Genomic DNA, 12,624 nt, shown 5'->3' on the forward strand with positions numbered 1-12,624 from the left:
TCACACACTACTATTATCTTTTAATCACAAAAAAAAAATGAAAAAGTGTTAAACCAAGAAGCAACCTCAAAGTCAAAGTTCCTTGAAAAGTGGAACCTACGATTTCAAGTAAATGTTGTTACAACAATTATAAAAATTTCAGACTAAAATAATACTTCCATCGTCTTAGCTCAAAATAATTACTATCATTTTAACAGGACTAAATTTATTAGTTATTAGTTCTTCGAATTTTACAATTACCAAACCAAACCAATAAAACTCAGGTTTTTCAATCTCGAGTTTTTTCGGAATTTTTTCCGGTAAAATTTTTGTAGAACAAAACATATAACTTGTGCTCAAAATATTTCTATAATTCTAGTAAGATACAACTATATAAAGTATTTTCCAAGAAAATAATACAAATATGAGACGTATCATGGCATTATCCTAAAATATTCAACAATAAAGACAATAAAATTATGTAATATAAATATTGTTAATTAAAAAGACATAATAAAAATAAACATAATCTAAAAGTACTAAGTCATGCTAAAATAAGTAGACTAATAAGGGAGTATTAATTACATGATTAAACACTAAAGAAAAAATAAAAATAAGTTATACATTTTTATCTAAATTATTGCAAAACAAAAAATAGATATTCAATATGTTCCCGTTCGTAGTATTGAATTGAATGTCTTTTGTTAGCATTAGTATTGATTTGATTTTAGTTTGGGCTTTTATTAGCATTATTTAATTTACTAATATTAATGGCTATAAAACTTATTGAAACATTCAAAAGTTCTAAGTCCAACCTTGAAATAATACCTTAAAAGATAAAATTATGAAAATTTTTAAGAAATATTTTTAAATTACATCACAATAAATATATTTATATATTAAATATATCTAAAATTTCTATAGATGTAATATCGGGTTGGTTTGGTTTCGGTTTGACTTTCTTTAGTTAAAACTAAACCAAACCAATTATGGTTAAGTTTTTTTTTCCAACACTAAACCAAATCAAATCAAACCATAGTTGAATTTTTTTCCTCGGTTTGATTCAGATTATCAGGTTGGTACGGCTTGTCGGTTTTCTCTGTACAACCCTACATCAGACAAACAAGTTGCGTTAGTTTAAAACAAATAAGACTATAGTTACTGTACCGAATATAAATGAACAAGATGTGTCATTCCAAGAATCTAATGTCATCAAGACGTACAGTTCAGTGGGGATTCTTTCAATTTACACAATAGATATGACTTTGATCCTCATTGTTCCTTTCCATTTCTCTATATTAATATAAAAAGAAAATTAGGAAAATATGTCAGTAGCACCTGTTTCCACTTCATAGCAGCAGTGAGTTCACTTTTACAAGCCATGTAGCTGGTTACATTGGAGAGAGTTGGTCTCCCCCCAAAAAATGAGGCAATTAGAATACATAATATTGAAAGAAAGAATACATTCTCGGTGGATACGAACTCAAAGGGGGAAAACCATGTATATTTAAGCATATAGTAATTCTTCTTCATTAACTGTGTATGGAGGAGGCAACAAACTCTTCGCCTTGCTGAATTTATCCGTACTACCAGATGGTACTTCTGTAATAGGGGAATCAAGGACCCAGTCTGGAATTGCCACCAATGTCTCCTCAAAAAGGGATTTAATTGTCTACAAGGTTTAAAATCAGTTTAAAAAGGAACGGAAAGGTATGGACAACATAAGAAATATAACTTTAAACGCATAAATTGATATATGCAAATGTTTACAGCTGAGCTGCCAGCAACTAACAAAATTTAACAGAGCTTGTTCCTGGATGGCCGTATAGGCACATCAAACATCTTTTGTCATTCTTGCATTCAGAGATGAATGTGCTTGAAATGCATGTGAATGACACCTTTCCTAGAATAGCTATTTCCACGAATTATAGTGCCAAATCAGTATGTAGCCATTCTACCTTGTAGTGCTTCATAATTGGTGCAACATCTTTATACCATTTTCACATCTTCCCATTGTTATTTTATTATGTCTACCATAAAGAGATATTACAACTCATCCAAACTATTTTCTCTAAACTACGTAAAGTCCAATTCATGTCGGAAAAACATAGAGAGTCAGAAACTTCAGCGATTATCATTAGAAGGGAACAAAATATCATACTAGGTGAGAGAAATCATTGCACCACAGCTAGAAGATGGCAATAGAAAGAGCATTTTCTAGTGGCATGAAGAGGACTCTTTCAACCACTATGAACAAGAATGGCCGGTAAATAGAAAGCATTTTCCACTGTCATGACTATTAAAGAGAGCACTTCCAAATATCATAATTCAGTCAATAATGACATACCGTGCAGTGCTTGAAAGCAGCATCAACCTTACGCTTCCATGGACCATTTCCAGGATTTGCATGAAATAGACCGAGCAGAGGCTGTACAGGGAAAAGTTAAATGATTACGGCTGTAAAATATTTTCAGAGACAAAGCCCTCATAAAATGCTAAATTAAGCAAACAACAGATTTTATTACTGCAGTATATAGAATATAGCAGAGTACTATGGTGATAGCAATTATGCGGGAAACAAGCCAAACCATGCATCAGTAGACTGACAATGTCCAGGACAAAAGAAAACTTGCTTACTAAAGCTTTTAAAAGAAGTGTGTCTATGCTTGTGAAACTCAATGCAGTATATAGAATATGGTAGAAAACTATGATGACAGAGCAATTATGAGGGAACCAAGCCAAGCCAAGCCATGCATCAGTAGACTGACAATGTCCAGGACAAAAGAAAACTCGCTTGCTAAAGCTTTTAAAAAAATGTGTTTATGCTTGCGAAACTCCAGACACAGCTAAAGTTAACAGCTCGAAAGGATAAAATGAAGAGTGAGCCTACCTTGACAACATCCCGCATGCTTGGCTTAAGCCCCCCATACATTCCAACGACTGAATCACCATAGACCTGATATTGTTCAAGAACCTGCTCCCATGAAGATAAGAGTAATAAAGACCCATATGCTATTTAAGTAGGAAGATGTCACCCAAAAAACAAAAACAAAAAACTAGAATGCAGATGGCAATGAGAACCTGGCGCCGGGTTATGCTACGGAGAGGTGCACCATATACAGCGCTGTCAACAAGTCCCAGAATCTGCCATGGACTGTCAAAAGCATGAGTTGTCTTAACATGCCGAGAAAACGAGAAATAAACATTTTAGAAGTCAAGGTTAGCAGTTACAGTTTCAAAACGTCTGATGGGGTTTGTCATTCTGCTTTACTGAACTAAAAACTAGAATCAGAATCACAACATCGACCCACCGAACCAACAAATCACCAATGCAATTACAAGCACAAGATCTCTACTTTATCACGTGATGTCCACTAATCAATTACTGTTGACATTTTTCACATATTCCCCTACAGGGGATAAAAGGTTGCTCTTCTTTTTCCCAACCCAACATTACAAAGATCAAAAGCTTCTACTTGCCAAGAATCCATCTTTCCCATGGATCCACGCTAACAAGTTTATCCAGACAGAATAGCTTAAAACTATTAATTTGTACAGTTCACAGCATATTTACAACTTTACGGATTCACGTGTTGTAAAAGCCGCCTTTCAAATAACTATCACCTTTCATTGAAACAAAAAAAAAAAACAGTAGGCATAGTCTCTCAAGTTCTCCAGAGACCAATTTTTATTTTTATTTTGCAATTTAATGCTTAGCTCAAACTTGCAATTTTCAACTTGCAAGATCTACAAGGACATTACAGGAGAATATGACAAACCTACAGAATCCATAAAACATCAATATTTGGGAGGTCATACTCAGGTGTCAAGTAGTAGATAAATGAGACTAGTTGTAATAGTGTAAAACAAATATGCAGACATCTAGGGTATGCAGACATCTAGGGATGATACAAATATGTAGACATCTATCAAACGAACAAAGCCACAATAATATCTCGACAAATTATTGAAACAGTGACAAGTATTGACACTTTTCATACTTGCTGTAAGCTGCACGTCCCAGCATAACCCCATGAGCTCCTTCTGTACGTGCCTCATTAACCTAAAAATGAAATAACCAGAAAAAGGGTAAAGTAATACCAGATAGAAATCCTATGTGCAAATATGAAGTTTGACAAAGCTTACGCACCAATGTGCAAGAAAGATTACAAACCATTTTACTTGAGAAGTTCTCGGCAAGAATTCCCAAGTGCAAGAAAGACTAAAAACCATTTACTTTTAAAGTTCTCAGCAAGAATTCCCAAGCCTAAATTGGCACAAGATTGGGCCCCTGAATCATTCGTGGGCATAATTAAGGGTGTATTGTGGGCCGGGCCCAGCTCGGAACCGTGGGCCAAATGGGCCAAACGGGCCAGTTCAAATGGGTTGGTCTCTAGCGGTTCAAAAGCCCACAGTGGGCCGGTCCTTGCCAAAAAGCCCGCGATCCCGGGACCGGCAGGTGGGCCTGGGCCGGTTCAACCGGGCCTAACGGCTAATTTTAAAAAAAAAAAAAATTTAAAAAAGGGCCAACGGTCAGAATTTAAAATGTAGCCGTTGGACTGCATTTTAGCCGTTTGGCACTTTCAAAAATAGCCATTTGGCCCCCAAACTTTGTTTTAACCCCAAACTTTTTATAATTACACTTTTTCCCTATTCTCAACTATAAATACTCCCTCGTTCTTTCATTTTTACTCACAAATTCATCAATCTCTCTCTAATTTTCTTCTATAATTGCTTACTTTATTATTGCAATTTCGTGAAAAATTGTGAAGTTGGTGAATTGAAGTATTCAAGTCTTCAAGTCTTCAACGATATTCAACTTTCAAGAAGTTGTTCGTCAATTCGGTAAACTCGTTCCAACTCTTAAGTTTTAATATTATAGTTTTGTGTGTTTTATTTAGTATAATCATAATTAATATGGATTTTTCTTTGAAAAAAATATTTGGGGGTAAGGGTAAGGGAAAATCTAAAATTGGTGAATCTAATCGCCAAGCTACTACTCTTCCCCCGGCTCCCCGACCCAGACCTGTTACCCGTCTTCCTCCACCTGTTATTCTTGATAGTGATAACCCTTGTTTTCAATTTTCCGATAGTCAATTTTGCCATGATGTTGTACCAGGTCAACAATTAAATGAAGAAGTTATGAATGCTCTTTATCCTAATCAAACTATCTTTGAAAATGTAGAGGAAAATGATGATTTAGATGAAACGCAACCGAATTTAGATGATACACCTACTAGTCCTGTTAATAACTCAACTAATGCCCCGCCTGACCCTCCTGTAGTAACCCCTACTTTTAATAGACAACCTTCTAAACGGCCCGAAACATCTCTTGTTTGGCATTTTTTTACTCAACTAAGAGAACAAAATAAGGCTAAGTGTAAAACTTGTGGGTCTTTGATGGCTCATAGTCACGACCCGGATTTCCCACCCTCGTGAATCGTGATGGCGCCTACTCGTAGAAGCTAGGCTAGCCACTAAATTAGAAAGTCTTAACTCTTTGGTTTTAATCCTTTTTATAACATACATTAACGAGCGATAAACATTTAAATAACAGCGGAATATGAGATTAAGCGGAAGACTTAGATAAAATGAACCAAAATAATAAGAAACATATATAATTAACAAGAAATTGCTTAGATAAAAAAAAATTCAAAAAAATAGCCCGGAACGAAAAAGCCCGTTTAAGCCCGTGGGCCCGGCCCATTTAGCCCAGGACCATGTGGGCTTAGGACCACAGTGGGCTGGTCCCACCCATTTGGATCATTAGGCCCGAGATCGTTTGGCCCGGGACCGAAAGCCGGGACTGTTTGGCCCGTTTAGGCCCGGGCCCGGACCACAATACAGCTTAGGCATAATATCTAGACTTTTGCCTTTAGAAAGATCATACAAATGCATCTCTTTATAACTTTTATTTTTGACAGGTTATTTTTCACAGGAAGAAGTTTATCAAGAGAATATCATAGTTTTCTTTATAGATGCTACGGAACTATAAGACCAGCAAGTTTAGGTATTTTAAATGGATCAGTATCCTGCACTCTGTCAAGACAAATCCATCCTAATGAAGCTTATTTTGCTCAAAATAAAGGAATTAATCCTGACGACAGTCTAGGGAGTAGGGATAGTGGAGAACTTATTTTTTCAGCACATCTGATTTTACCATTTTAACAACATTTTCACAAACTAGTACATGTTAACTCTGTTTTAGTTTGAGACACTTACCTCCTCAATAGAATTTATGCCTCCATTTATCGTAAATTGTAGATCCGGGAAATCACGCAAGAGGGCATAGTAGTACTCATACCTGTCAATGCCCAACTTAGGTAGTCATTAGGAACAATCATTAAGATCTTTATTTTTCAGTGATTCAGATCAATTATAAGATCTAAAGATAGGCATGTAGTAGTTCAGTGTCTTGGCTACAAATACACCAGTAAATGATTAAGTAGGGATATATAATTTCACTTGTTTCATTGTCATAAATCCTTGTTGGATTACTAAGCTATTGCAAACTGCATACTTGAGCGGGGGAATTTTTCGATTATCTGCTGGGCTGATTCCATTCAGTAATGCTTTCCGGGAATGTATAATAAAATGCCGAGTTGGTGACTGAGAAGAAACCTTGTAAATAAAATCACCTGTACACATGAAAGCGAAAAGTTAATTTTTTCTATTTTATGGAGAAGATAGCAGCACTATTTACCACCCCAACTGGTGGAACTAACCCATGTTAACTGATTAGGGTAAGACTCATTTGGAAGGTTAATCAGTTAACAGACAACACTTTTCACATTATTCTCTTTCTTTTTTTCCTTTCTAATAGATCTGTTTCGACAAAAATGACGCAGTCATCGTAGTTAGCCCTAGTGCATACAAAAATAAAAAACATCTTAACTAGCAACCGTAGATAAATATGGAAAATATGCATGAGATTCAAGTACTCAGTCAAATTAAATATGCAACTTGCTAGGACTTGGCAAATTATGTAAGAATACCAACAAAGGGGGCATGTAAAAGGGGGCATGTAACACCCAAAATATATATGAACATGCAAGAAGCAAAGATGCCTAATTCTGTGGCATCTACTTATAGAACATGAACTTTGTATCTGTATCATCTAGCTGATAATGATCAAAACTCTAACTTAAATCGTCTAGTTGATAATGCATGATATGCCTAATGGGTTATATATACTAAGAGGGGGAAATTTGGAGTTCTGTTCATGCCAAACTATGTATAGCTACCAGCTAACCTAATTGAGAAAGTTCTGGCTAGGAACTCTTTTGGATAAGGCAAAGGCGTATATTATACCCTATGTAGCATTTTTTTTCAAAAGCATAAGCCCTTGTAGAGACAAACCAGCACTTCTTCACTTAACTTATGATATCTAGTTCTATTTCTTACTACCTCTGCTACAAAAAGATTAGCACTATTTCCTTATTAGTCTGTTTCAAAAAGATTGGCACCTTCCAATATTTCCTTAATAAGAATCATTTATAGCCACACAAATGCTACGGCAGGTTTCAGACCACAAGTTTCAAAAATTTTACAGCCACACAAACGTTATGGCTTATTTAAGACCACATATCTCAAACAGTATTTCCTTCTTTATTAAAGTTTGTGCCAAGTCAAACTAAGACAATCATTTTAAAACGGAGGGAGTATATGTCTGATGACACATCAGATCGAGCATGGAGAGAGGAACGGTTAAGTAACTTGCATCAACGAGTGTGCAAGTATAGAGGTGCTCTCCAGTCTCCACAAACCTACAAAAACATTATGCTCAAAGGGAACAAAAGGAGGATGTGAAATATAGCCACCTCAAGTGTAACATGCTTCTGCTCCAAGTTAAGTGGTCACACAATTTGCTGCTAGTTCATATTTACAAGTTATTGTCAGCTTTCTAAGATCTACTCGAAAGTCCAAGCAGCTACAAGGACAGCAAAGAGCTGCTTGGAAGTATATTATGGACAAACTAAAAGAGCTAAATTTTGATGATTTTCTTGAAGCAAGGTCGGAGCATTAAACAAACATGCTGGAGACATAACCAACAATACAAGAGAAAGGAACAACAAGTAAATTCAAAAGATTGAGATTGACGAATTAAGTTTTGATTCTCATTTCCCGTAAGTGATTGAAAGTTGAAGAGCTCACATAGTTCGTTGTATGAGTCGTGGTCATCAACTCCAATTCTGCATTTCACGCTCACGGGAACATTTGTATTTGCAGCAATTACGCACATGGCCTCAGCAACAAACTTTCCTTGCAAAAGTTATGCATATGTCAGAGCAACTTTACATAAAAATAACGATTCTGATGTATCAAGCAAACAAATATGAACCTTTGGATCAAGCATGAGTCGCACACCAAAACACCCATGTCCAGCTACTTTAGGGCTAGGACATCCGCAACTGTTAGATAATAGAGAAAAAGTATCAGTTATGGGTCTGAATAAAAGCTAGAAACTTGTACCATAGAGAGGAAAGCAGAACGAACTTAAAATTAATTTCATCATAGCCATAAGGAGCTGCCAGTTGTGTCGCTTTGGCCAAGTTCTCCAAATTATTTCCCCCGATTTGAAGCACTATCGGATGTTGCTCAGGGCCATATGCCAAGAACCTATCCTGATATATAAAAAATCACATAAATGTCAGATCTCGCTGGCCGATAGAAACACACAAGCATTAGTCAGTGACAAGCTTCTCTTAGAGGTCCAGGAAATAACCTATCAATACAAGAAAGCTCTTTTACGGGATCTACCTAGGTTCCAAAAATATAATCATCTAGGTCTCCTCCTTTCCCACGTATTTTACACCAAAAAAATAAAGATACTTTTCTACATGACCGTCTAACTGGGACAAGAGTCCTACTTTAAAGAAAGGCAAATGACCAACCAGCTTGGTTAACTTGACCCTCGAAACACAACCCAATTTTTTTTTTACAGCAATTGAAAAAATAACAGTCCAATTCATTGATTTAGTAATCAGATACAAGTGTCAGGCACCATCTATAAAAACAATAATTGTAAGCTTCTCTTTGTTGATGGTCAGTTTACATCATGTAGAAAGTAAGTATAAACCCACAGGGACATACTTCCACTATTTCCTTCTTATCCTGAAAATTGGGGCTGGCAGCCAGAGGGTCAAGATTACAGAAAACGACTTTTGACTATTTCATTGTCTCTAGACTTGAAACAAATGGATAAAATAAAACTATTGAATACTTTAATTTATGCACACTTGGTAAAAAAATTAACCTGAAAATCTTATGCTAGTTTGAATCCCAGTGATTTTGAGCCTTTACTTGCTACCACATGCACATGTGCTTAGGATTAAAGCATAGTTGTTAGTATACTTAATATAGCACTGTCCCAAGTCATGTAGCCTGCCAAATGCTAACTGATAACAAAAACTCGGGCAGAGGGAGTGCCCCAAACTCGGTTACTCTTCTTTTAACTTTTGTCTGCAGCAGGGTTCAAACCCATGACGTCGCCTAACCCACATATCAGGCACAACGCTCTAACCACTAGACCAAAGCCACGGAGGCTGCAACAGTGCACACCTTTGGAAGGAAATTTGGAAGAATGGTAAACGTTCTCCTCTTTCTCATTTCTTTTTGTCTAGAACAAGAACAAAGGATTCTTGATTGTAAAAATATCATGCCTGATTCTTTGAAATGAAAAACGGAAAAGGGTCAAATATATCCTTGTACTACTGAAAATAGTTTAAATATACCCTTCGTTATACTATCGGATTATTTTAGACCCTACCGTTATACTATAAAACAAATATATCCTCATTTTGGACGAAACGCCACGTGGCTGCACAGGATTAAGTTGACCCATTTTCATTTTTTCTAACACGATTCACTTAAAAAAAACCACTATCCGACCCAAAGTTCACCCCCACTGCTTCTCTCTCTCCTCTTTTCCTCCACTCTTCTCTCTTGCATCACTGTAATGACCATGGCTGGAATCTCCATTAGCGAATTCGCCGGAAACCATGGAGAACCTTATGATTTGTCACCTCGCACCTTCTCTTCCCCTTTCTCTATACCTACACACACATTTATATATGAATCTAGAGAAATACATACAAGATGCCGGAGATCTGAAAGTTTTGGGTTTGAAATTTACTGGATCTGACCGGAAATACATTTTCCGGCGAGCCATTATTCTCTTTTTCATATGTTCTTTTTATTTACCAGATCCGGAAGGGAGACGAAATAATAGTTGAAACTCCGACCATGGAGTATGGTCGGAATCTTGCCGAAGAATTTTCTGCCGACCTTTGTGCACCATGTTTTCTCTCTGACCGCTGGTCCGGTGTCTAACGCCTTCGTAGCAGCGCCTCAGGCGACTTTTATTGCAACAACAGCAGCAGATTCGATTCAACTTGCTCATGGTGGTAACAAATTGAAGAAGTACAGTGGGAAACCTTTGACTTCTGAGAAGACTTCAAAAGTTTGTTTGACAAGAAAGTTTTTCAACATATACTTGCAGATTTGTATCATGGAATTTTACAATCAAATTTTTAAAAAAAATTTCTCAAATGAGATCAAATTTTTTCATAAATTCATCATTATTGCCCTCCTGTTTGTGAATTATTTTGATCAGTTGAATCATTTGTTTCCTGCGGGAGTATGATGTGGAAGCTTGACTTGATAGCAACTAAAATAATTGTGCTTCCTCTTATCACTAAAAATGAAAGAGGGATTATTTCTTTGGATCTGAAAATTTGCACCTAGAAAGAAGGTTTGGATGCTGTATCGTCTAAAGTGCTTATGTGGGTCTGTATGTTGGCAATGGTTCGATCTGTAAGGGGGTGGATTTTGGGTCGGATAGTGTTTTTTAAAAGTGAATCGGGTTAAAAAAGGGGAATGGGTCGATTTAATCATGTGCTGCCACGTGGGATTCCATCCAAAATGAGGGTATATCTGTTTCATAGTATAACGGTAGGGTCCGAAATGACCCGATAGTATAACGAAGGGTATATTTAAATTATTTTCAATAGTACAGGGATATATTTGACCCTTTTCCGAATGGAAAATGCCATGCCTGATTAGACACAATTACCTCATCCAACCTTGAATAACATTCATAAAAATTTGTGTAGTTGAAGCTACCATAACTCTCTTCTTTTTATTTAGTTCTAGCTAAGATAGAAACTTTAAAGTTGACTAGAGAAGCACTAGAGTCTCTTTCCATGGAGCAGAACTTTACCAAATAGCCAGCCTGGTAGACAATTGTTTCTGCAGCAAGCATTTCTGTGTAGAGCCATGCATGTTTTGAGATAAGACGGGCCAAAGTTCTGTAATGGTTATCTGTCAACTCCATCATGGGAGCAACACTGTTCAAGTACAAAGGCTTAAAAACATTAGGGCACTTTTATTTTTGGCTTTTAAACAAAGAAATATCAGGGAGCTTATTAACTACGTAAAGAGAGTAAATTAGACTTAAATATATGCACCTGAACCACGGAGGAGGATAGCGCTCTGCACCCATTAGAGAAGTAGAGTGGAGTTTGGACTTTTGATGATAAGCACACAATGTCCTTGTTTTGCTTGTACTTCCATAAAAGAAGTTTGATGACAATCTGCGACGGTTTTTTAGGATAACAGAATGAAAAGGAGTTAAAGAAGCAATCAAACAATGCCCCGTAGATTTCATCTTGCCTCTAAATCAAGCGTAGGCTGCTCTTTTATGTACCTATCCATTGGATAGAAATTGCATCACACAGGGGGACATGCTATATGCCATATAGATGCGCTTTCAAACATTTGCACAAATATATAATTAATGGAATAAATAAAGACCTAAATCCACCCAGCTCAATATAAGCCAAAAATAACTTGGTTCATTAGTGTAACTGCTAAATCAACATTATACATCATTCTGCGCTTCACGGCGGAGGGAAAATATGCTAAAAAACGAAGAAAAAAACTGCATCAAGTTTCAGTTTTTTTGTGTTTTTTTTCCTTAGCATTTTCTAACTAGCACTTAAATAATGTTTTCATCATTTTAATATCTTAATCATATTCCAGATACCCAAAATCTCAGAACAAACAAAATTCTACACTGCAAAACTTTCCTCCCAAGTTTTAGCTCGTTTCCTTCTAACAATCTTTGACCAAAAAGAAAATAGTGCGAACTGAAGAGACAAACAGGAAAACTAAACATAAAAAGTAAGGCATAAGAACAATAATAAGAAAGAAGAATGTAAAAAGCGGAAGGTCGGATTTAGGGTTTTACATGGAAGTAGAGAGAAGGATACTTCTTGTCTTGAGGATTGAGGCGAACCTAGTGGCCGTCGGAGAAGACAAAACGTATATAAAGGATAGCTCAAAATGTAAAGGGAATGGCCTCTGTTTTTCCTTTGTTTCTTTTTCTTCCTTTTATTTAAGGGAAAAATAAAAAGCAATTATATTCAGTAAGTCACTTATAATTTATGATTAGAGTTAATAACTTAATATAATACTGGAAACAATTGGTTTTCCTACTCAGGGGTTAAAGTTGAAAAGAAGTTTCACTTTTGAGCAGAAATTAAGAAAATTTGAGTTTACATCAATAAATTATTAAGAAAAAGAAGCGCTTCTCACTTTAATGAATCCTAGCAATGTCAATATAGATTAATCTTGTCATGTATT

General features: G+C 36.1%; 1 protein-coding gene across 3 annotated transcripts; it reads right to left on the bottom strand.

The window, feature by feature from the left end:
• Positions 1–1,152: 1,152 nt before the first annotated feature.
• Positions 1,153–12,364, bottom strand: LOC107804416 (uncharacterized). 3 transcript variants are annotated; one of them, XR_001652256.2, is made up of 13 exons: positions 12,230–12,364; positions 11,448–11,686; positions 11,201–11,327; positions 8,476–8,603; positions 8,321–8,390; positions 8,134–8,236; positions 6,500–6,617; positions 6,202–6,283; positions 3,981–4,042; positions 3,061–3,123; positions 2,870–2,953; positions 2,327–2,407; positions 1,153–1,651 (listed from the first exon to the last, which is right to left on the bottom strand). XR_001652256.2 is itself a non-coding variant. In XM_016628304.2 (13 exons), the coding sequence occupies exons 2-13, from the start codon at positions 11,645–11,647 to the stop codon at positions 1,487–1,489; spliced, it is 1,293 nt and encodes a 430-aa protein (XP_016483790.1). In that variant the 5' UTR covers positions 11,648–11,686; positions 12,230–12,364; the 3' UTR covers positions 1,153–1,486. The 3 variants fall into 3 exon arrangements, 2 of the variants coding, with proteins under 2 accessions (XP_016483790.1, XP_016483791.1); XM_016628304.2 differs by having other exon boundaries at positions 3,061–3,133; XM_016628305.2 differs by having other exon boundaries at positions 3,061–3,133; positions 11,448–11,573; positions 12,230–12,360.
• Positions 12,365–12,624: the final 260 nt, after the last annotated feature.

This window comes from Nicotiana tabacum, chromosome 22 (assembly GCF_000715075.1).
Source record: "Nicotiana tabacum cultivar K326 chromosome 22, ASM71507v2, whole genome shotgun sequence".
Lineage (NCBI taxonomy): Eukaryota > Viridiplantae > Streptophyta > Magnoliopsida > Solanales > Solanaceae > Nicotiana > Nicotiana tabacum.

Excerpts from the sequence above, each read along its gene's own strand:
- LOC107804416 (XM_016628304.2), bottom strand. The coding sequence starts at position 11,647 with ATGAAATCTACGGGGCATTGTTTGATTGCTTCTTTAACTCCTTTTCAT. Across the intron at positions 8,237-8,320 it reads GACTCATGCTTGATCCAAAG|TTTGTTGCTGAGGCCATGTG; the intron begins GTTCATATTTGT and ends TTGCAAGGAAAG. Across the intron at positions 3,134-3,980 it reads GGACGTGCAGCTTACAGCAA|TCCATGGCAGATTCTGGGAC; the intron begins GTATGAAAAGTG and ends TGCTTTTGACAG.